Source organism: Perca flavescens, chromosome 1 (assembly GCF_004354835.1).
Source record: "Perca flavescens isolate YP-PL-M2 chromosome 1, PFLA_1.0, whole genome shotgun sequence".
Classification (NCBI taxonomy): domain Eukaryota; kingdom Metazoa; phylum Chordata; class Actinopteri; order Perciformes; family Percidae; genus Perca; species Perca flavescens.
The window spans coordinates 24,067,693-24,092,565 of record NC_041331.1 but is presented as its reverse complement, the minus strand read 5'-3'; the positions used below and the strand labels follow the sequence as shown (position 1 = coordinate 24,092,565).

The following is a 24,873-nucleotide window of genomic DNA, read 5'->3' as shown; positions in this document are numbered from 1 at the left end:
CTTTTCTTTTCTTTTCTCATTTATTTATTTTGAATAAACTATAGTTAAATTTATTTGTACAAGAATACACCATGTGTCTGGCTGTCCGATTGAAAGATGCTTATACAGTAGTTGTGGATTATGTTCAGTAATGGATAAAAAATATGTATGACTATGCGATGTGTTAAGAGTGTACATTTGAATATAATTTACATGGGAATGTCCTATATCTGTTATGTATGTATTTTATTTATCTCTAAACTATTGTCTCATTCTTCTGTATTATTACTCTACCTGTGCAAAATCCTACGTCCAGTTAATTCAGTTTGAATCCATGCAAACTTTGTCTAGCACTTTGCTGTACAGTACACACAAGTAGTAATCCTTGCATCAATAGTGCCACCGTTTTTACTGGGCATCTGTCTTTTATTTTTATTTTCAAGCACCGGTGTATTCAAGTGTCCTGGAAACTCCTGCCTATTTGCCTTGTCTCAGCCGACCCATCCATACTAGCATACTGGCATTTGTTGCCATCTGACCTTTAAATTTAGTTATCAATATCTCTTTGTGTTAATGGTCATGTACTTATACATTAAATGTACACACAACACCTGCACCCTGCAATTTAGATGAACATACGTTCAATCAAAATCACAGAACACAAAACAAACGAGATCAACAACAATGGTTGGCAGACACCAAACGTTTAGCACTAGAAACAGACTACACTGGCAAGGATTGGATGATAGTGATAATTTGACAGACTTCATAATAGTAAATCTTGATTAAATTTAAACATCTAGCAATTCATCTACTCAATTTCATTGCACATTAAAGCAAAAGGTGAATTACAGGAGCAACACACTGAAATGGTAAAAAGGCATTTGAAGGCACCTGGCAATAGATATCAAGTGTATACTAATGTTTATGGTTCACAGATGTCCAGATCGTATTACACATTACTATCTATTTTAACTATATACATACAGTAAAATAAATTCTCAATATACTGTATGTATTTTACTAGTTGTATGGAGTGATAACAAAAGCTTGGTCTTGTTTAATTATAAGCAACTGTCATTGATTCGTCAGAGTTATGCAAATACAATGTTTCACTAGTATCCACGAATAATTATTTTATGGAATAAAAGCAAATTGTACAATATTTAGTCATAAATAACATAACATAAGGATCATCCTCAGTTCCTACTTTCTCTCAGTGTTTTAGCTTCACCTATAAGAGTGACAGATCTGCAGCAGTAGAGAGAAACACTAATAATTTACAGACTTGCAAGAGCTAATATTCTGTCACAAAGAAACGAAAGCAAAAACTGAAGCAAAGCATTCTGTGGGAACATGTCAACCCTCATACATATACCCAGAAGAAATCGTTGAGAGTCCATTATTTGAAGCAGATGAAACAACTGGGCCCTCGGTGAGGCAGTCGCCACCTTGTTTCTTACATTTAAGTCCAAACAAACAGAAGAGTTTCATCAGCATCAGGTCCACAATCTCATCCTCTTCTGATGGCTGCAAGAACAGTGAGTAATACAGTATGCATAACTCAAGGAGTATCAAGTTATCAATAATGGTAAGCTCTCACTTCTTCTACAACATGTGTACAATAAGACATTTCAGACTCCGCATGGGTGAGTTACCTTGTGATGGATCTGCTCTTGACTGAATGCCACCAGAATGACAGAGATGAAGAGATTCAGCACCACAAAGGTCATGAACACAATGCAGGAGCCGATGAGGAAAGCTCCAAGAACTGGATTGTAATTCAGAACCTGAGGAATCGGGAGGAAGACACACACTGAAGAAGAGCCAGCTGTCATAATCTGCTGTGGTACAGTTATAATAGTCTCATACTAACCTCTTCATAGTTAAAAATGCCAAGCTGTAGGCTGACCATGGTCTGTGCAGCATCCAGCAGAGTCCGATAGGAGTACAGCTTCCACCCATACATCAGGTTAGACTGAAAAGTAGAAAGTTGTGTTATTAATAAAATCTATTTCACCAAGTATAGATAAAATAGGGAGAAATGCAGTGACTAAAGCCGCATGTTGATGTTGAAGTGTGGGAAACTGCTCACAGCGATGGAGTAGGCCAGAAACATGATGGTCATGACCACCAGGAAGCCTGAGATATCAGTCCAGGCTCGCTGCAGCGTGGCTGTGATCATGTGCAGCTTTGGGTTCAGTCTCAGCAGGTGCCACAGTTTGACTGTAGCCAGCAGCACCAGGAAGGCAATCAGATACCCCAGCACCGCATCAGCCTTGGCCGTTTCATGGAAACTGGCGTATCTGGAGACAGAGCATGAGAGTACAGAGCCTTGTTTTGTTAAAAAAATGTTTTAAATGGATTATGGAAATAATAGTTGACCCAGTAATGCTTTCCTGTTTATTGAGTTGAAATTTAATTCAAATAACAGATATTCTGTGTTCGTATTCATTTCCAAAGGTTAAAATTAAGTATTTTTAGGGTTGCAAAACTCTGGGAATTTTCAAAGTTGGAAACTTTCCATGGGAATCCGGGAATTAATGGGAATTAACAGGAATAAACAGGAATTAATGGGAATAAACTGGATATTTCCAAATTGGAATGTTTCCAAAATTCCCCAGCTAAACCTTCCATGGAAAGTTTCTGGAAAGTTTCCACCCCTTTGCAACCCTATGTATTTTCTCAGAAGATCAGTTTTCACTAGCTACCACTTAGACAGTGTATACTGTAAAAGCTGTTTGCAAACAACTCAAATATTTCTCTCACACATATTCTGTATCAACCAAATTTTTCAGGTTGTATGTCAGTGAGTGCTTACTATTTATCAGAACAGTTATTGCATACTGGTGAAACAGTGAAAAAGGTATCTCCTGTACTGCAGAGAGGATGCGCTGGAATACAAGATGGACGTACAGTTAGAAAACACCTGCCTGGGTCTTGTAATTCTTATTGCTTACTGGTCTTTGTTGTTTTGATAGTACTCTATGTCCCGCTTTCCCAGTAAAGTCCTCTTGATGAAGACAGACAGCGCGCTCCAGCTGAGGATGATAATCGCCAGCTCAAGTAGGTTCCACTTACTCTTGAAATAAGCCCATCTCTGCTGCTTAATCAGCTTTCCCTGTCAGGAAAAAAGTATGTGTGAGAAATTGTTATCACTAGTGATGTTAGTAGATTTGAGGTGTAATGGATTCATACCTGGACAAACATGTAATAGATGATGAAGATGAAGTAGATGGCTTCAGAGGCCATAACAAAGATGTGGAGGCCACCAGTCGACTGGTAAAGACGCACACCCTGCAGCTCACTGTGGAACTGGAAAGCTCCTGGAGGAAACACAAAGTATTCTTATAACAGTTCATGTTCTGTGCAGCTCCAACACAATAGCTGCACATGGATTACTTACCTATGGCTGTGGTCTCTAGCATGAGTGTGACAATGCAAAAGAGGTTGATGTTGGCATTGTACACAGTGAACTCGACAAAGACCGCTTGGGTGTACACATCAAACCAGGTGTTGTCATAAAGGTACTGAAGGGATCTACAAAGAGAACAACATGGTTAAATGATATGATTTGTAAATATTATACCTTAAAACACAATTCTGTCCTGATGTCAACAAACAGCTAGTTCTGATGCAGTGGACAACTGCGTGGCACACTTTTGTGTTGTATAACTGTCATTGCTGCACTAATTTAAGGCTTGAGTTTAAAGCAAATAAAAATACTTTTACTAAATCTAAACATGTATTAATTAGTATTAATTTATATTATTTACCATACAAATTTGAATTTAGTTTTTGGATGAATGTAAAATAAATTATGCTGTCACCTGTCATCATGTGTAAGGCTGCAACTAACAATTATTTCCGTTATCTAATTGTTTTGTATAAAAGCTATCAGAAAATTCCTTACACTTAAGGAGCTGGAACCTATAAATGTTTGACATTCATTTTCTGTCAATCAAATAATTGATTAGTAGACTAATCGTTTCATGTTTCATCATCTGTCATCATCTATTGAGATAATGTCAGTGGGCTCTTTACATTGACTACCTTCTAGAATTTTGTAAATCTGGCCCCAGATCCACCGCAAACCCTCCTCCTCTGTAGAGCATCACGCTGCCCCAGATAGGAAAGGCCCTCAGTTTACCCTGGGACTGGTACATCCATGGGCTGTGAAGGTTCAGTGAGGCGTTATCACCCACAGAGTGGCTCCAGCCTGGACTGTAGGAGCCCATGTCCTCCAACTCCCACGAGTACGGAGCGTGACAGTCCCGCTCAGACTGCTGCATGGAGGGAGCCACAAGGCACGAGTTTTGATGCACCCTCACCTGGCGAAGACGAGCGTTACCCACCAGCTTGGAGTTTCCATCCGTGATGAATCCTGTGACAGATTATGAGGTAACAAGAACAAACACATTTAAAGGAAATATTAGTCAAAAGTGGTCATTATTTTCTGTAAAACCCCTTTTTGCAGAAAAAACAGTCCATATTATTTGCCAGTCAGTACCAATAAATTGTAGCTTTGGTCACAACTAACTCCATACTTTGAACCACACTAGGCCTTTTTACACAATGCTAATGACAGGTAATGTTTGAACAGATTTTATACTTCACTACATAAATATACTGTTGATATAATGTAGTATAGTAGTAAGGAACAAAGGCCCAAGTGAGAGTTTTATTTGAGGCATTTCAAAGAGATGTAATATAAGTAAAAAATTATATTAAAAGCAAAAAGAACAGGGGATATTATTAAATCTTCATATGTAGTCCAACATTTAAATGTGAAATACTCGGAAATCCTTTAATATATTATCATCATCACAACTCCCAATATTTCATTGTCAGATCAAATTTGTAATTGTTTTGGATTATCAATTGAATTAATTGGATTTCAATTATATTTTGGTTCTTATTTCCTGGCATTTAAAAAATGAGCTTTACAATACAACGACCCGAGTGTCCATCAGGCAAACAAAGCCAAAATGAACAAAAAACTGAGATTAGCTAGGTATTTATTTATCAAATGATGACAACTGAATAATTTGCATGTGTTTTCCATTTTGTTAATAGCAGACAACAACATTTGAATCATATTTCTCTATATCTGCATATGTGTATCAGTGTCTGTGTCCCAACCGGCACAGACAGATGGCCGCCCACCAAGAGCCTGGGTCCGTCCGAGGTTTCTGCCTAAAAGGAAGTTTTCCTCACCACTTTTGCACCAAATGCTTGCTGGTGGGAAATAACTGTGTCTTTGTAAATTGTAGTGCTGTCTAGACCTACTATATCTGGAAAGTCTCATAACTCTTGTTATGATTTGATACTATAAATAAAATTGGTGATTCACACGTTAATGCAAAAGCAGTCGTTGTTGACCTTTAGGACGTGGAGACTTTTTATTTCTTGAAAAGCACAACCTGTACCACTGACTGTCCACCAACTGTCTGTGGTCCATTTTCAATGTTGAACTGTTTGTTAATAAAGTCACAACATACTGACCTGGGTGCTCTCCAAACAGGTTGCTCAGCAGAGTTGTGTTCGCCCAGTTGAACACATCCTGAATACTCATACTGTCTGAGATCCCTTTGCCGAAGCTCTGTCGAATGTGTTGGGTCAGAAAGTAAGCGTTGGGATCTCTCTGACCATACGCCACCAGCAGCAACATCCACATAAATCCCATGTAGGCTTCATCACAAAACAAATATCTCAAATCAGCATATCAAACCGTATCACATCGCTTCCTATGTTGTACCAAAGTGGTTCTCCTACCAAGAATCTCCCTTATGAGGGCGAAGACCTTCTGTTCTTTAATCATGTTGTTCCTTATCCTCTCGATGTCAGTGGGAGGTGGAGGCTGATAGAAACTACATGTGCTGTCTCTTCTTGCTGCGCGCACCGCATCAGGATCATCTGAGAAAGGGATATTGTACTACATATGTTTAGTTTTTTTTCCACACAAAACTCTACAACAAAAATGGAAAAATAGAGAAAAAAAGGTACCTGTGTTTCTTAGACTCTCATCTATCTGAGGCTCTCCATACTCCTCCTGGTCAACATTCTTCAGAACAAGAGCGAAGAAAGCAGCAAAACCAAGAACCTGTGACGGAAGATTTATTAGACTTCAATACCAGAGGACCTTATGACGTTCTGAAGTACTGGGAGGTACATCTGTGGAGGACCCAGAAAGCCTTGCAAATGTTTATAAAGCAACTCAATATATCTGATAATAAAAACTAGAATTATAAAAAATAAATACTTAAATAACAAAAATATGTTTACAGTTGAATCAAATAGAATTGTAATAATTTATTTATTTATCATTTTAAATGTCATCTTAAGACATACTTTTATCACAGAGCTTGTCCTCATTTTATTGTCTTTTGTCTCTTTAATTTTTACTTTTTTTAATTAATTTAATTTCATCTTAAATGTCTGAAATTGGTTTTATCTGTTTCAATGTAAAATCTAATGATTTTAGAATGTGTTGATTTAATTTGCTGTCTTGTATGAAGCACTTTGTGACTTTGGTTTTGAAAGGTGCTCTGAAAACAAATATTATTATTTAAATAAACACTAAAATTGTCTCTAAGGGGCCAAAGATTTGAAAACATGTTGTGGGATGTGACAAGAGTTGTCGATTGTATGCATGAACTTAGGGTTTTGCCATAAATGAATCTCGTCTTTAGAATCAAGTCGATATCAAATTTCAAACAAAGAATCACCCATTTAAAGCTGGCATGTCTTTAGTGTAATGTTTTGAGTTAGTACTATCAGTTCAGGAACATTTTATTAAACACAAAAAAAGATTGGTTGGAAACGTCCCAAGCTCACTTAATGAATGACTTTCCAAACATTTGCAATGCTATCCATGTTATCTCTGTATGAGCACTCGCCTTCAGAGGTTGAGTAATAAAGAGACTCTCGAAGAAGGAGACCACCATGGAGATAAGCCAGCCTATAGAGCGCTCTTTCCCATACGTCAGCCCATACATCATGGTGAAGTATCCTGACACACCGCTGGTTGCGATCACCAGTATCCAGCCAACAAACACAAACCACCACGGCAGCCCTCCTTGACAGCACTTCTTGGTGGAGTCTCCGATGATGCTCTCTTCTGGACTGGGGCTGCGGTCCAGCTGGTCACCTTCCAGTCTGGACGAGGGAAGGTGGAACTCCAGAAGACCCTTCATTCCCTGAACTTGCTGCATGGCTCGGTTGTAGCTATCTGGGTTTGGAAAACGAGAAGGTTCCAACAAACCCAGCTCCTTCTCAACATGACGCAGCTGCTTGTAGAGGTATCGACTGTTGTTGTTGTTGTTGCTCTTCTTCTGAAATTCATCTGAAGTCTTCTCAGGGCTTGTCCACATACTGTTTTCTGTCCACGCAAAAAATCTGTATTACTCAGGATGCCAAATGCATTATGCCCATATTTCCCAGATTTCTTTTTTTATAATAGAAAATAAACACAATTGTTACAATTTCAGAGCAATTACATTTTCCATTAAACATAATTTATTTTTCCTTCAGCAGGACTTTCTTCGAGGTTGTTGCATTCATTATTTTGTCTTTCAGTATGCAAATGAGACCACAGGTACTGTAGGCTATAATCAATCTAAAAACTAAGGTATGGCTTGGTATGGGATGGTATGGTATAGTTTAGACTATTGACAATATCACAGATTACATCACCATCATCAGATTACTCTATCACAAGTATCTGACTATCAGGAGAGTTTGCTTGACAATCTTATAGTTTGTATGTAAAATAAAAGATACAGTTTGTCCTAAACCTTAATCCAATCTTTCAATTGATATTGAAGAAAATAATTATCCTTGATCATTTTTTATATCTGCCTATCATAGATAAAATGCATCAAGCAAGTGCCATGAGGAAAACACTGCTGAAAAATAAAAAAGCCTGAAGAGACAGAAAAAAGATAAAATACAGTATATATATCTTTAGATATTAAAGGACAATTCCGGTGCAAAATTAACCTAGGGGTTAATAACATATGTTACCAAGTCGACTGTTCTCTGGGATATGTTTTGATGCTACCACTGTTTAGCTTATAAAGCTAGTCGACGACTAGCTTTATAGCTAATCAGCGGTTTGCGCTATCTTGTTTAAAGCTAGAGACATTCGATTAGCGTGAAAACATATCCCAGAGAATGGTTGACTCGGTACACATATGTTATTAACCCCTAGGTTCATTTTGCGCCAGAATTGTCCTTTAATAGATTCTCTATTTGTATGCATGTTAATCATGTAAATTGCCATTATATTAATTCATTGCCTTATTTATTTTTTTCTTCATAAATCTGGTCCTCTAAATGGACCAGCCAATAAAAATGTAAAACACATTATATCAAGAGCTGTTGTAAAGCTTATGATGCTGTTTACCTTGTAGATTAACTGCACGGAAACTGAGAATCATTGAGCGATCCCTCTTGGAGGCGTCAGTGTAGAAGTCTCCAGCCTCACGGTTCTGCTGTCTAATGATGTCCTCCACCAGAGACAGCAGAGTGTTGATGTCCGCCTGCTGCCCAGGCCGGAGCTCCAAGTTAGGCAGTGGACTCTTCATGGCCTTTGAGAGTGACTGAGCAATTCTCTTTATGTCCTAATGGAGAAACCATGTTAAACATTTTAGACATGTATAACAATGGAGTTATTATCACTTTCAAAATCACTGATATGGATATATGTTATACCTCACCTTGATCACAGTGTCTGGTGTGATATCTTTCAGCTCTTTCTGAGGGGAAGAAGTCTGTGAGGGAGAAACTCGACCAGTCTTTCCTTGTTTAGACGTGTCCGTTTTGGCCCCCCTCTCTCGGGGACGAGTGTTTCTGAAGATACTCACGATAAGGAGATTGACGGGAAACATGATGATTGAACTTTGAAGGCCAATCATAACCTGTTGCCAGGTGAACTCAATGTGACCTGCAAAGTATTTTAGAGCAAAGTGTTTACAGTGAAGTTTAAATGGATGTGAAGTTAGTCTTTTAGTCAGATTATTTGTATTATTTTGGATACTCATCTATCCATAAACCCTCAGCACTCTTGTCCCAGTTATACTCTATGCAAAAGTTCAATGTAAAAACCTGTTACAAATACTTTTTCTTGTTTGCATGATATTACAGAAAGCAGGCTAGTGCTGAACATTAGGGAGAATTACATATTTTTTAACTCTGTATAGGGGGAATTAGAGTTGGATTTGAACAAATCTGAAAGTATTCTATTGTATAGTAAAATAATTTGAATTTTAAATCTTAATGACGTAATGTAGAGTCTTGAAAGCTTTGAAGCTTTATGTTTGTTACCTACCCAGGTCCATTGTCTGCTCAGAGGGGTCAGTGGGGATGCCCCAAAACATGATGCTGGTCAGCATGGTGCACAGCAGCAGGGAAAAACAGCAGGACACTCGCTGCACACGTGTGAACGTGCTGCAGGGAGGCCGGCTAATGACAGAGAACCAGATGTGGCCGTCCCGGAAATCCTTGGCTGTCTTCATGAAGAACAGGTTACTAGAAAGAAGTATTGGGGGAACGAATATTTTGATTTAGGAAAAATAATAAATTACAGATTCCTTGTTAATGTACCAGATCCATGGCCGGTCTTACCTAAACCTTTTCAAATCCATCTCTGTGGCTACTGGGAAGACCTTGTCCAGAGAGCACTCTCCCACATCTACAGCCAGCCAGGAGTTACACAGGAAGTGCCATTTCTGACCACTTTCCAGATCCTGCACCATTACTTTGTTGACGTACCTGCATGTAACATCAATAGTTATATTGTGTGCTTATAGCAACAGTACAAACTACCTTCATGATTTAATCGTCTTTGGTGTCACATTACCACGTCCTGCCCTCTAACCCGTACCATGCAGGGTGTGCTCCCGAGTTGTCATGCCACAGCCTGATGCTCTGCAGATCTCCAAGCGAAAAGTGTGTGGTCAGCAGGAACATGTCCACCCCGCCCCTCTCAAACACTGGCTTCTCAGGGTCCGTCAGGTGGTGGGGCTCACTTTCTCCCTCCGTGCCCAGCAGGATAATTGTCACCTAAAACCAAAAAAGGTCAATCAAGATGCACAGAGTTGTAGGCATCATAAATGTTGTCCAACAGAAGCAGCAGACAGGTTTTGTTTCTGTGAGTCTCCTATGCGCTTTAACAGGCATTACTGACCTGAGAGGATGTGGATGCACCATGCCGATGCCCTGTGCTGATGTTCAGCATATAATGATACTCAGCCAAGCGGTCATTATCCTCAAGCACTGTTATCTTGACCTACAAGTGAATGCAAAGACACATTTTTTAAAAGGTAAATTCAATGATGTAAAGTGAATGCTATACAACATAGTGTCAAATATAAGATACATGAAGCAATGAAAGGCATTTAAATCATAGACTGCTTAAATATTTTAGTATTTTGATGTGAGTGCATTTTGTAGTAGGTCAGGGCAAGTATTTAATAAAAGTACTGGTACTTTACATGAGTATTTGAACATGAACAGGGATGCTGCAGTTTACACAGTACAGTGACATCTCAAATGAGTTTTTAATGGGGTTTTCTGCTGTGGTACTCATTCTTTAAGGATTTCATATAATATGTGTGAGCAGCAACGTCTGAAATAGACTTCCCAATTGGTCTGGCATTTCAAATCATCAATATAAAGTGGTGCAAGTCTTTACTGAGAATTACCTTGGCTGAGTCCTGGATGTCTTTCCTGCGTGCCCACACAACCACCAGGAGATAAACAGCAAAGATGGCCCCCACAAAACACACCACCACGGGATTGTTAGTAAATGTAGCAAAAAGTTCTGCAGTGCGTGACACATCCACCAAGTTTGGCATGACAAAGAAAGAGCTGCCAAAGAAAGTTAAGTGGTTACAGAGGCACTGGGTGACCAGAGGCGTGGTGAGTGGACCGACCTGTAAAAAAAAAGAAAAACAGCCAGTCAAACGTGACAGTTCACTTTTCAAGGATGTATTGATGCAACCACTGTGGATGTGTGTTGTTGTTTTTAACTCACCCTGCAGCCATCTTCACTCCAAGAAGACTCTGTTTCATTCCAGTATTTGCACTGGGCAGCGATGGAAATGACAGTGACAGTGGCATTGATGGATTTGACGCCTGGCTCGACAATGGGCTTCATGACAAGGTAGTGCTGTCCAACTTCTCCTGTTCTATCTTTGGGACTCAGCACCCAGGTGTATTTTTCCTCTGTTGACATATTCATATACAAAAACACACACATGGAGGCTTACATGTGTGTATCTAGCATACTCTCTTATCATGATGTCAGTGAATATACTTTACATGTCAATTTCAGACATATTATGTATTATGCAAAAAGGAAATGTGGTCGTTTTAATTTTACCTTCTTTGGCATTCTCTAGAGGGATCTGAGTCTTGGCTACATAATTGCCATCATTTGGATAATCTTTACATCCCAGGAATAGCATGAAGGAGATGTTTTCAGACGGCTCCATTTTCAGCACCAGTGTTACATCCGGCGAGGGAATGTCAATTATTAATGTGCTGAAATTGGCCAGATCCAGGACTGTGCTGTTCTCCTGCCCAACATCATGCCTCGGTAGGAGGATCTGAAAACCCAGAAGACACATTAGTCTGAACAAGCTACTAATGTTTTCAAAGTAAAGTAACTAAAAGTGCCTTTTAAAGGTCCCATGACATGGTGCTCTTTGGATATAGCTTTTATATAGACCTCAGTGGTCCCCTAATACTGTATCTTAAGTCTCTTTCCAGAAATTCAGCCTTGGTGCAGAATTATAGCCACTAGAGCCAGTCCCACAATGAGCTTTCCTTAGTATGTGCCATTTCTGTCTGTAGCTATTGAGGAGGAGAGGGGGGGGGTAAGGTGGAGGGTGGGGGTGTGGCCTTGACCAACTGCCACTTTGCTCGTTTGAAAGCCATGATGTCTCTCTCTCATGGGTGGGCCAAATTCTCTGGGCGGGCAAAGCAGAGAAAGGGGAGGTAACCTTGCTCCTTATGACCTCATAAGATTCCAGATCAGCCCATCTGAGCTTTAATTTTCTCAAAGGCAGAGCAGGATACCCAGGGCTCGGTTTACACCTAGCCACTGGGGGACCATAGGCAGGCTGGGGGAATGCATATTAATGTTAAAAAAACTCATAAAGTGAAATTTTCATGCCATGGGACCTTTAAAACAAATATTACCTCAATTTCGTCAGGTAAGTTCTCTACAGTAATGACAGTGCCGTTCACTCTGGTGAGAGAGACTGATCCTACAGTTCCTGTGATGTTTTCCTCCTTCCAAGAATACGGGTTCTTCTCAAAACTCATCATCTAGAACGAGGGTAGACATACACTGTATGTATATGTATTAAAACAAATTGTGCAAAACTGTGACTCAGATTACTTTAAAGAAAGCAGACCCAACCTGATTTGATATGGCCATTATCTACACATTTTTACAAACAATAGTCTTTTTCTGTTGGGTCCATAGTTGTGAGTGATATCAGATATTAATAATGTTTTGAGTTACAATCATTCTCTCCTCCTTATTTTATTTAACTTTCTCAAAATTACATGTATTGACCTGAGGGAGTGCAAACATTTAAGGTAAGGAGGCGGAAATGTAACTGATCCAAATAAGAACATCATTATTTATGAGGAATAAACTATTTTTTTAACTGGTCCAGGCATTATGAATGTTCAACAATAAGGAAATGCATACCTTATACTGTCCACATCAATGCAGACTTCTACAATTACAAAGGGCCATAAACATAATATGATGACACACATCGGCTGTATAAGCATATGCACACGACACACACTTACTCTGACATCCACTGGATCCTCTGGAGAGACAATATGAGCCGGCAGTGAGGGGAAGGAAAATCTGGAGGAGCTGTTTTTCTGGACATTTATATCCTGCATTTGCATCTTTTCTGGAGACACTCTAAAGGATTCAGAATCAGAATTATCTTCGTCATTTCAGAAAACCCTAGTTTATTCTTAAGAACATGCTCTAGCCCCTGCCAGTCATCTCTTACCTGTTGACATACACACTGATCTGACCAGAATCAATGATGGCAGGGTCTCCATCCAGCTTTTTATTATTCAGCAAAGCACTTTGAACATTGCTTATTCCAGTAAGAAGAAAATCTGAGACTTTTTCCTGAGGAAAACATATTATACGTTGTTTGGTATCTGGAAAGACAGATATTTAGCAATATCAGTGATAGCTTTTTTTTCTTACATTTGATGAAGCATTCAAAATATTACTGGCTGCTTCAACTATTGGTGTAGCTGCTTGCACAACTTCTCCGTCATCTCCGTCATCCTGATTAACACTGATAGCGTTGAGGGAGGAGCTGAGATCTACCAACAATGAACCCGCTTCTTCCTGGAGAGGAAATGCAGCAACAGATGATCTGTGTCCAACTTTCAAAAGAGCTGATGAACATGTATTACATTATACACATATACAAGACATGTTATCAATGAACAGATTTTTCCCAAAAATTGTATTTGCTTCTCAGTTCACTCAAGTTGGGAAAGGCAGTTAAAAAAATTCAAATAACTTTTAAATAACCTGGTCTGCATGTTGCTACAGATTTCACAGAGTGCAAAAATGAACTTTCCTGCATCCTGAACAGGAAACAGAGAGTCCATACTCAAAAATTGTTGCACAACATTTTATTTCCTTCTTCATTTGTTGTTGTAACATTAATTCAGACTTAACCCTACACTTACAATGGTTGAAAACAAAGGGCTGTCTGTACTGCATTTTCTTTCCTTGTAGATTCTTTTTTTTGATACTGCTGTACTGATCTACTGTACTGTACTTGAGCAGCCAGACTGAGCTCGTCAGGGCGCTGGGTGAGTCCGGCCACAGCTCTGGCCGTCACTTGCACTTCCTGAGTTGTGTTGCTGGGTGAGTCCAGCAGAATTGTGGTCATTTTGGTCAGCATTTGCTTTCTGAGCTGAAAAAGGCGGAAGTGCTGATTAACATCACGGGGTCCTCCCCTCGGCCACAGATGTAAACCTCACAAATATCACAGCAATATATTACTGAAATTTAAACATTGCCGGCATTCTGTTACCTTCGTCCTTGCATCCTTCTGCTCTTGGCTGTCTTCGGTATTCAACATATCAGAAACTGAAGTAAACATTTGTCCGAGTGTCTCACCAGAGAGAAGACCCTGCTGCTCTAACTGACTCACAGTATCCTCCACTGCAGATTGGAGAGCCTCCACAGTTGTACTGGAGCTGCTTTTTTGTACCTTGAGGAACACAAACACAGAAACTTTTAACATGGAGAACCTGTTTCTGTAATCCTCCGTCTTGACACAGAAGATGTGTGTGTATATCTGTATGTTTCTGTGTACCGGCTGTGAAAACAAATCTCTCTCAATTTAAATCTGTGTTTACTTGTCGCTGACAAACCTGAGTGGAGACAGTTGTGGTGGCTTTCTCATATTCATTTTTCACAGTCACTACAACAGACAAACTGTAATTGTTGTTCTTGTCACCGAGAGGCAGGAAAACCGATTTCACCTCATTTGCGTTACTGCAGCGCAGATGTTTGCCTTAAAGACAAAAGAGAAAATTTTGTAAAACTGTTGCAATGAATTCTTAGTTATTTATCTGGGTACAGGTTGCAGAATGGCCAAAGCATTGACATAAATAACAGGAACTCAAACTCAGGACACAAAAGTATGGTCGTGCATCCACGTCTTAAACTGAGATTTAAGATAAGCACAGAGAACTTTCCCCCTTCAGCAGATGAATGTGAAAACAGACTTCTAGTGTCAAACTCTGCACGATGAAGGTCAAACACCCACGTGAAGTAACGATAAGCAAAACACAATCTCGTTCTCACCAACCAAATTCAAAACTTTTCTTGCCCCCCTGGTCCCACTTTGTCAAAAAAAAAATTATAACTATCTCGTGGCCTCAAAATACTATATCGTGGCCACAACATAGTATCTTGAGGCCACGAGATAGTATCTTGAGGCCACGAGATAGTTATAATTAATTTTTTTGACAAAGTGGGACCAGGGGGGCTCCGTACTTTTGTTACATGCATAAAATAACTAATTTACACAAATTTTGATCTGCCTTTTCCTCACTTCCTATAAACAGATTAATTCTCCTCCTACTTCCTTCTCTTTCTGTCTTTAAAGTCTGCCTCGTAACAGAGCTTTTATTTATTAGTTTAAAAGTGAATTAAATCAAGAGGTAACAGTGCACATTCTCACCTGTGTCTGTTTTGAAGCAATACAAACAGCCTGTAGAGCAGAAAGAGCTTGCTTTGCAGGTGATGTCAAAAGCATCAAGAACTGTTCCTGAGGGTGGAGAGAAGCTACATGAGGGGGGTCTGGGCTCTGCAGGAACATTAGTTGCAGCTGGTTCAGTTGGCTCAGCACCGGGTATTGGAAAAGTGTACTTGGCAAAACCTGGTTCACTCTTTCCTGTAAAAAAAAGAAAAACAGCCAAAAGTTTGTTTTGATTAAAGCACTGGGTTTCACAGGGCCCAAACTTCTATTCATAATACTATATTTACATATCTGCACTGCTGAAAAGAACATCATGACTATAGAATGAAAACCCACCATAAGCAATCACACTGATGTTGTGCAATGTGTCCCTTGAAACTTTCAGATGTTGGCTATGTACAACATATTCCGTGTTGCCATCCTGCCTCTCAATAGGTGGCCTTCTTCCTGCTTTGGTGTAACATTTTGCGAGGTCATCCTGGGAAAAGATCATCAGTCAATAATTGACACATTAATCTCTGACATCACAGTTTAAAATCAATCTGAGTGCTGTTCCAGACTTACCGTCAAAGGTTTGAGGTCCTCAATATACCAAACGACATCTGGGCAAGTTGTCACACAGCTCAGTCTGAGCTTTACATGGTCGTTGACATTAATCGAAGTGCAATCATTACAACTGCAAGAATTAAAGTAAAGTAATTTTATATATTTTATTTTCTATTTATAAAATTTGCAAACAATCTGCAGAATAATTATTTTTTAGGATATTTGAGCATTTATTGTAAATTACCCCCTACCTGATGGTGACATCTGGGAATTCTTTTGGAGCAACAGTGATGCACTTTGAAGCAGAAGCCAGATCAAACCATTCCCTAAACCAGCTTCTTCTCCTCACAGTTAAAGTGTAATTGAAAATATCAAAGGGATTTGGAAGGCAATCTTTTTCAATAACATGAGTTTCATCCTTTGTTTTGTTTGTGCATTTGCAGTTTCCTTCTGTACAGAAAGAAGCAGAAGTAGAGCTTTAAAATAGCTGGATACTGTTAGAATATATAGTATGCAGAGGTGTGTCATGTTCAATGTAAAATCACATCCTGAATATAACCAAATTCAGGATGAGACTAAAAACGGGACTCATAGTGTGCATGAAAAATGTCTCACTGTCACAAACACTGAGCAATAAAAAGCTTAACTGTTCTTAAAATGTTAATGTTTTGAATGGTCTGTGTTCTTCTAATTGTGTTCACGTCCTGTAATCACTTTAATTATGGTTTTAACTGTTAAAACACATTTAAAATGCTCCTTGGTCAATTCATTGTTGTACTTACCACATCTCCATTCAAATGTGAGTCCTTTGCTGGGCAATGATTCAGTTCCAGTTACGCTCAGTGTGACACTTTGAGTGTAGTCAACCAAGGTGTCTGGAGTAGCAGTTATTTTCAAGTCGTCTATACTTACACTACCTGTCTGAAGACGAAAACAAAGAGATTATGCTGTAACAGAAACAAGCGAACACCTAAACATACGTTTAGATCATTATTGTTTGATACCAATCTTTCACATACTGTGTTTCGATGTTTATCCGGTGAAAAGTCAGAGTCATTCTGGCAAGCCCAAAGTATGTTCCCTAAGTCCACATCCACATCAGAGGCAGAGAAGGCATTCACGGCTCGTATATTCACCTTCAACGGTCCTTTACCAAAAGAGTTTGTATTTAGGAGCACTGAGCACATATTATAGAGGTATTAGTATTATACACTATGGGTGATTGTTTTCATTTAATTATTACAGCATGGCTTAAGCCGTATAGTACCTTCAAGTGGGCTGGAGAATGTATAAGCTTGTAAACTGCCATTGAGCATGTGTCTGGTTTCGGAAAGTGTGTCCCTGGCTCCAGTCAGATTGAAGAGCAGCTCCACAGGGGCTCCTTTCTCCAATGAAACACCAATGATGAGATCAGTAGAGTCTGGACACGTGTCTTCTTCTGCTATCACCGAGGCCTGCAGGCCTTCAACAGGCTCCAGCAGACACAGCTCCAGATCAGTGGACACTGTGTGGGCTGTGACCCTGTTAGAGGCAGTTACAGTCAGGTTGTGGCAGCCATGTCCAAGCTTCTCCAGCACACTTGCACTCAGAGTAATGTTGTGCGGTGTGATCCCTCTATCCACTGACGAATTTGCAACCAAATGGCCTTCATGTTGAATTGTGTAGGAAACATTTGTACCTATTTACAGAAAAAAAAGTAATCAAATAATTCTGCATTTTGGTGTGTTTTTTTTGTATCACATAGTGTTGGACCGACTCACCTGCCTCTACCATAACCTGGATCTGAAGAGGCCCACCATGAAGCACATTGCATTTAGTGCCATCTGTTGACATATTACTGCTATAGCACTTAATGACATCAAACTCTCTAACGGGCTCCTGAATGGTTATGGCTTTCTGAGCTGTAACATGCCAGTCACTGGTAGTGCACTCCACTTGAACCATGAAAACACCGGGGCGGCTGAATTTGTGCATTACAGTGCTCTCCATCCTGTGAGACAGTTAAAGTTATAGCTTAAATACAGTGACATGAATACAATGAATGAATAAAGCATATCTATCTATCTATCTATCTATCTATCTATCTATCTATCTATCTATCTATCTATCTATCTATCTATCTATCTATATATATATCTATCTATCTATCTATCTGGTTGAATGCAAAGTCTTGCTCACTCTTCTGGGCTGTACGGATCAATGGTGTGGCCATCTCCAGCATTCATTGTGCATGTGAGGTTTCCCTGAAAAGGATGAAGTAGCCACTTCACAGTGACGGTGACATTATCAAGTACAGCTGCCAGCTTACTCATCAACAAGTGGAGTCCTGAGAGGAAATCACACTGTTAATTTCAATCATGGAAACATTGCTTCAGATTGTCCAATCTGCTCCATCTAATAATGACCTTCAGTATTATTTTAGAGTCTATGTGTAGTGGAAGTAAAATCTAACCATGTTTACAGCTGTACTCCACAGACATGTAACTTCCCAGCACAGGACATGGTTCACCAAAAGAGCTCAGATCCACTGGAGCCTGGCATGCCTGCCGCCCGTGGCAATGTGCTGGAATGACACACAAACAAAGTAAATGATAATGTGTTGCAGAATGTGTTGCAGATATTTTTAATCTTGCTGATTCAGAAGCCTTGAAAATATTGTTTTAGTAGGCTTAAAAAGGCATGACACTGTTCAATTTGTATCCCATTAAATATAAATAATTGTGCTGGTGTCTTTTAATAGCTCTTTAAAGAGGTGTATTATTAATAAGGAGAAAAAACAACTATTTGTTTAGTGATTGCATGAACTAATCCCAGACTGATATGAATGTGAATGTATATTTACCCCAAAGCCCATCTATTCAGCTCCTAGGAGGGGATTTGCCAGATGTATTTTCTGAAAGTGTAATCCTTTTGTCTGCACTCACACGGCAATGATGGTTTTTGTGTTGGACACAAAGCATTAAACAAAAATGTAGTTTGTGGTGATTTTAGTATCTGGCCCTTTTGTTACAGCAGCTTTAACAAAGCCAAATATGTTCCCATAGCATTAACTGTAAATACACACATGTTCCACCAGGTTGCAAGTTAAGTAAATATTTGTGATGTAAATGAGAAGTAACCTGATTTATTATACATATATGTTTGTGTTTCTCTATCATAGCTGCTATCTCTACATTTTATATTTCATGTTAATGAAAAAATACTTTTATGTAATTCATAATACCTGTTACAGAATCTATCACATCTATCCAGCTGCACTCCTCCTGGGAGGATGTGGGTGAGGATGTAAGTTTGGATCTGCAGTAGTGAATTGTTTTTCGACCATAGAAGCTGTCATCTATCTCTATAACTTGACCAGAACCGCATTGCAATGTTGCATTTTGGCCATCACATGCGATAGATCTCCCAAAATCTGAAAAGGAAAAAAAATCACAAATTATTTAAGGGGAGCAAACACAACATAAGTTTAATGCTATTTGGTGATTTTTTTTTAAGAGTGCATACCAAATTGGCAAATGAAGTTGAGTTCCTGGCTGCAGTTCTCCGCGGCTTCCCACTGGAAGCCTGAATGTCTCAGGATATGTCCACAGGCTGCTTGGGTTTCTGGCATGTTCACCCAGTTACTATAGCTGACATCTGAGCCATCCAGCCACGCAAGGGAACCTGGGAAAGGACAAAAGAAAATAGCGCATTTATTTGATCAAACTATAATTTTGAATTCTGATTATCGAGCAAAATATACACAAATCGCCACAGATGTTAAACCAAGGTCGTTTTGCTTATCTTTTCTTTCCGTTAAGTTAATTTTTACAATACCATTTAGGGATCATAAAAAAAATAAAGCAATAGATTGAGCTGGTGACAGGGTGAATGAATGATAAAGACTCATTCAACACATTATAAATCAGACCATTTGACAGGAAGCCTACATGAATGAGAAATATCTTTCAATACACCTGCTGCTTGGGGGAGATATCCAAATGTGACAGTTTTCTAACAAATGTCAGTAAACAAACACGTTACAGATCTATTTAATGGACATGCAAGCTGCCTAATGAGATAGCAGCTGAGGTCATACTCTGCATTTCTGACATTATTCAATATAATCACAGATATATTAATCATATCTATATATGTATATATATATATATCATATATGCAGCAAAGTACCTTAAAATGTACAGAGAGAAATGTACTGTATGTGATTTATGAATAATCTTTAGCAGTTGTGACTAAAATACATGTAAACTCACAAAAAATTCTATATAAAGCCATTACAAGTCGTGCAGTGTCTACTCTTGTTTCCCTGCCCACATGCCCACTCACCCTCGGTGGCAGCAGAGTCGAGTGTGAGGTTTGGAGCTGCAGGTGCCAGCCCGAGCCACCAGTCCATCTCTGGGTCCAGGTGCTTCTGGAGGAACTGCTGTGTTTCATCATTCAGGATGAAGGCTAGGTGTCCTCCACCTCGCTCACACCACCCCTGGGCACTGAGGAAGGATCGCTGCAGACCCACAAACTCGTAGCAAGAGCCATCAAAACCCTCTTGGTTGTCTGGGCAGGATAGAGCCTCTGTATCCTCCTGAGCATAACAAGTGAGGAAGAGAACCATCAATGTCAATGTGGGGAAAGTGGTGCTTTCCATCTCTGCACCTGCACACTGTTCAGACTCTCTGGTAACATCATGTCTTTAAAGGGTAACAACGTCAGCAACACTGACACTGGTCCGCACTCCGGATGATTTCTGAGATTAGGATTGCTTCCTTGATGGCTGTCCAGCTTTGTGTTGCACCCATAATTCTTGTGCACAAACAAAAGCTCAGGCCTGTAGTGAAAAGGGACGAAAGCCCACTGTCAACAGTCACTGATTACACATCTGCCTCCATTAATGTACATGTAAGTCTCCACAACCTGCAGAGTGAGATAAGCTTCTCATTCAGACCTGTTCCTTCCTACCACGAAAATGTCAATTTGAATTTTAAAAGGAGCCTTCAACGTCCCATGGGCCTGTTGTTGTTCAGACTGATATGTAAGGTTAAAAACATTCAAATTAAAGGTGGTGGGCTTTATTTTGAAATGGGGTTAACTTTCATAATGTTTTAAAATGTTATTATGATGAATCTCCCAGTATGGAAAGAGCAATAGACATTTTACATGGCAGACAGAAAAAGTTTTTGTTACTAATAACATAATAATGATGGCATTTTATTTAGGTATGCCAGCTCCAACAGTCCCAAACCCAACGTTTAAACAGGAGCAAATGACAGTGAGTTCTTTGGAAGATATAACTCACAGTAACCGTTTTTAGACTTAGCACCTTTTGTCTCACTATAATTGAGTATGTTTATGTCACAAATTTATTATGTCACATCACATTCTATACATTATTGTATTTATATATATATATATATATATATATATATATATATATATATATATATATATATATATATATATATATATATATATATATATATATTAGAGGTGTTGAAATTAATCATATAATCGATGCATCGAATCGTGGACATGGACGATGCTGCATCGATAATCGGCAAGCTCATAATCGATTATTTCTGTTTACAATTTAATGTAGGCTTAAAAACCTTTCTGTTTTGCACATTCAGGAAGTGCCATGTGCTCAGTGCTGTAGTTGTTTGTATCAAATTTATTTAGTATTAGAGCACTGCAGAATGTTTTGTTTTTGAAGCTTGAAAAGCTATGAATTAAATATCCTACATGGCTTTAATAGAAAAATTAATGCATTAAATGCATTGAGATATCGAATCGAACTGAATCGCTGACATGATAATCGTAATCGCATCGAATCGAGATCAGTGAAGATTCACACCTAATATATATATATATATATATATATATATATATATCGTAGTTTCCATTAATGGTGGTTCGTATAGCCTATAACTTATCAAGTATACAATTCATATTTTTAAGCATATTTCTATGGGTGAAAATTATATATATGAAAAACACACACCATTAAAGTGATTAGAAATACTATGATTAAAATTGTATCTAACAAAAAAAACGTATTTATTATTTTCTTTGTTATTTATTAGGTAGGCTATAAATGCATTTTTTATTATGACCGTTAAGGGAAAAAAAGCGACGCATAAGATAAGTACCCGCCCCGGATGACTGACGTCATATTACTGAGACGATGCTCTTGAGGACATGACTTGTTGAACAACCGGTGTGGATTTTATAAACGTCCCGTGAATAAACTGACGCAATGTTTGCTTGTAAACGTAGCTTGGTGGTCTCTGCTCTCCGGGTTCTTCGCAGTAGTCAAGTAAATACACTTTAACGTTTACAGTCCTGGCTCTCACTGCAGTTCATAGGGTCGATTTTTTATGCTAGCAGTTTGATAAACTTGACGCAGCTCATCGCTCATCCTCGTTTCTACCTCCTCAGGTTGTTATTGTGTCTGGACATGGGCAGAGATGCATGTCCACACAAACAGACGGAGAGGCCCGCATCGCGAACATACTGAAGGAGAAGTTCCCGTTAGCTGCATCGCTCAAAGTTGTGGATATATCAGGTAAACAGATCACAGATCTATCTGGCTGCACCCTATTTCAGATGTCCAATACCTAAAATATTGACATCATAAAAAAATATGATGTAGATCTGTTGTAGTGTAAAAAGCAGATGGTCACCACATACACACATTTGGGAAATGTCAGTGTTGTTTGTGTGATCCTGTGCTGTGTTTAGGTGGTTGTGGGGCCATGTATGAGATCCATATAGAGTCCAATGAGTTCAAAGGAAAAAGGACCATCCAACAACACCAATTAGTCAACCAGGTAAATAACAAGAATCACAATGAGCCCAGCATATTACCTGTGGAAGTATAAACTTAACAAGTAGTGCAAAACTATGTGTAACATACTGTATATTGTACAGTTGGATTTTGTCTATGGTCATATCTGTCTGCCAACCATGCCTGTGATGTTTTTAAGATTATTGCCTGAACTTTGGTGGACATTGTACACTTGCAGATGTTTATACTTCTTGTACCAGTTCAATGTTATTCATTAGCTGTTGTGTTTTGTTCTCCCCAGGCACTCAAGGAAGAGATTCAAGGAATGCATGGACTGCGAATATTTACTGATGTTCCAAAACATTAGAAAAAGTCATTCCACTGTTGACCCACAACCTTTTCCTTTTGTTCCCCCTGTCTATTATGAATGTACAGCTTTAAAGAGGATATTGTGTAGTAAATGAATTACATGATTGTTAATGTGTCAGTGGCAGAAAAGCATAGGGACATTGATCTTCTTATCGTCTCTGGCAAACACAGTGTGAAATGTGAATAAAATGATTACACTAAGTTTTGTTTAAACTAGTGAGATATCTTCTACTCCGAGATAGTATAAACCCGGTGACAGTACGCACAAAGACTTAGTAAAATGCAAGAAACATGTTAAGTCAGGTAGGTTTCTGCCCTTTTCTTCTCAGGTTGATAACAATGCTGGTGTAATGATAAGCAGTCAAATAAAGTAATAAACAGAACCTCCTGAATGTTGGAGAATTAATACAAACCCTTGTTTGTGGAGTATTGTTTTTCAGGGTTACTGACACTGTTCATGTCATATCACAAGTTATGTGTTACTGTCCCATTGAAGTTGATTGATTCTAAACTGATAACATTTCTTAGTTGATTGACTATGGATGCTCATGTGATTAAAAACCTTTTACAATCAAGTTTGCGAAGGAAATTGACATTTTACCAAATCTAGTTAAATTAATCTAGTAGAGCCATACTCAACATTAGTTATTTTCACCAAAGCCTTAAAGAAACTTAGTGTGTGTGCGTGCATATGACAGACCGTAGATTCATATACAGTCTGAGTAGATTCAAAAAGATAATAATATTAGCAGCTACATTTTTTTTCAGATGGTAGGCCTACATTCGAATCACCGAGTAACGGACGAGCCACTAAGGGACGCTTATTCTTTGTAGTCGACTGAGCTTAATGGAACAATAATACCGTTACGTTACTTGGCTTCACTTCTCCTTGATGTGTAGCTAAGTATGCGACTGTTTACCACATTAGCCACCACAGATATATGATTAGCCTCGACAACATTATAAAGTGATAATATGTCGGAGAGAATTAACGTTAAGGTTTCGTGTAATTTTAGGGAATTTTGACGAGTGTATTTTATGTTTTAATGTAACATTATTGAGCCTTTTTTAAGCTGCACCAACACTGTATTTATCCATCGTGTTTTGCCCATTCTCTAAAACATCAATAACTAACGTTAGCTAGCTTACCTGTCCCGCACCTTTGACAAGGCATGGCATGAACTTGTAGGGGAGGATGTTCAACATACATTTCCCAAGCGCACATGAAGGCACCACGAAGGCACCACACTTGTTGAAGAGTTTTTAATTGCACCACGGCTGTATGCGTTGCATTACACCAGAGAGTCTCTAAATTATAGGCTATTAATATACAGTCCATACGTGTACACACTTCGCCAGCAGATGGTGCACTTCATACTTTAGCCCACTGCAAGCAAAGGCAGTAACGTCACACAGGGATGAATTATATTCCATGTTCTTGACAAACTTTAGTTGAATTAATAAGTATCTCTGTGAATTGAATGAAAAAAAAAAGATTATCGAGAACTCACACTCAGCATGATTGAATAAAAGTGTAGACAGTGAGATTTCAGGCTCCGCCATGGATAACCAACCATACAGCGCCTGTCTGTGCACAGGCTGCACACCACCACATCACTCTGAACCCCGAGGAGGAGCGGAAAGCAGCTGGTCTTCGACATGGCTAAAGAAGGAGCAGATATGACAGAGGAGACCGAGTACATGATAGACAAAAATGTGGAATCGTCCGGTGATGCCAAAGAAATGCGAGCGGTGGTACTGGCAGGTTTTGGAGGTCTTAACAAACTCAGGGTAACCAAGAAGGCAATGCCCGATCCTCAGGATGGTGAAGTGAAAATACGCGTCAAAGCATGGTAAATATAAACACTTATGATGCATTGTATATGTAGGCTACTTATGGATTGTGATGTGCTCTGGCCTCCA

General features: G+C 39.0%; 3 protein-coding genes across 3 annotated transcripts in view; 2 read left to right on the top strand and 1 right to left on the bottom strand.

The window, feature by feature from the left end:
* Positions 1–886: 886 nt before the first annotated feature.
* Positions 887–24,753, bottom strand: LOC114552545 (polycystic kidney disease protein 1-like 2). Its single transcript, XM_028573431.1, has 42 exons — positions 24,462–24,753; positions 20,130–20,382; positions 19,308–19,466; positions 19,027–19,215; positions 18,256–18,366; positions 17,982–18,129; positions 17,564–17,793; positions 17,071–17,481; positions 16,823–16,950; positions 16,586–16,724; positions 16,055–16,253; positions 15,822–15,933; positions 15,594–15,735; positions 15,240–15,452; positions 14,425–14,567; positions 14,082–14,261; positions 13,824–13,961; positions 13,235–13,381; positions 13,029–13,153; positions 12,814–12,934; positions 12,187–12,315; positions 11,366–11,591; positions 11,018–11,208; positions 10,686–10,916; positions 10,169–10,270; positions 9,866–10,044; positions 9,607–9,753; positions 9,311–9,510; positions 8,700–8,926; positions 8,387–8,603; positions 6,879–7,360; positions 5,986–6,082; positions 5,755–5,895; positions 5,485–5,670; positions 4,033–4,363; positions 3,386–3,519; positions 3,178–3,305; positions 2,940–3,100; positions 2,075–2,285; positions 1,856–1,957; positions 1,638–1,769; positions 887–1,509 (listed from the first exon to the last, which is right to left on the bottom strand). The coding sequence occupies exons 1-42, from the start codon at positions 24,651–24,653 to the stop codon at positions 1,339–1,341; spliced, it is 7,605 nt and encodes a 2,534-aa protein (XP_028429232.1). The 5' UTR covers positions 24,654–24,753; the 3' UTR covers positions 887–1,338.
* Positions 21,951–23,362, top strand: bola3 (bolA family member 3). Its single transcript, XM_028573417.1, has 4 exons — positions 21,951–22,110; positions 22,233–22,359; positions 22,536–22,624; positions 22,883–23,362. The coding sequence occupies exons 1-4, from the start codon at positions 22,051–22,053 to the stop codon at positions 22,946–22,948; spliced, it is 342 nt and encodes a 113-aa protein (XP_028429218.1). The 5' UTR covers positions 21,951–22,050; the 3' UTR covers positions 22,949–23,362.
* The window catches only part of vat1l (vesicle amine transport 1-like), a 14,249-nt gene continuing 13,733 nt past the window's right edge, over positions 24,358–24,873 (top strand). The window contains exon 1 of the mRNA XM_028573405.1: positions 24,358–24,803. Within this exon, the coding sequence (XP_028429206.1) occupies positions 24,610–24,803 (194 nt within the window). The 5' untranslated portion in view covers positions 24,358–24,609. The remainder of the gene's footprint in view (positions 24,804–24,873) is intronic.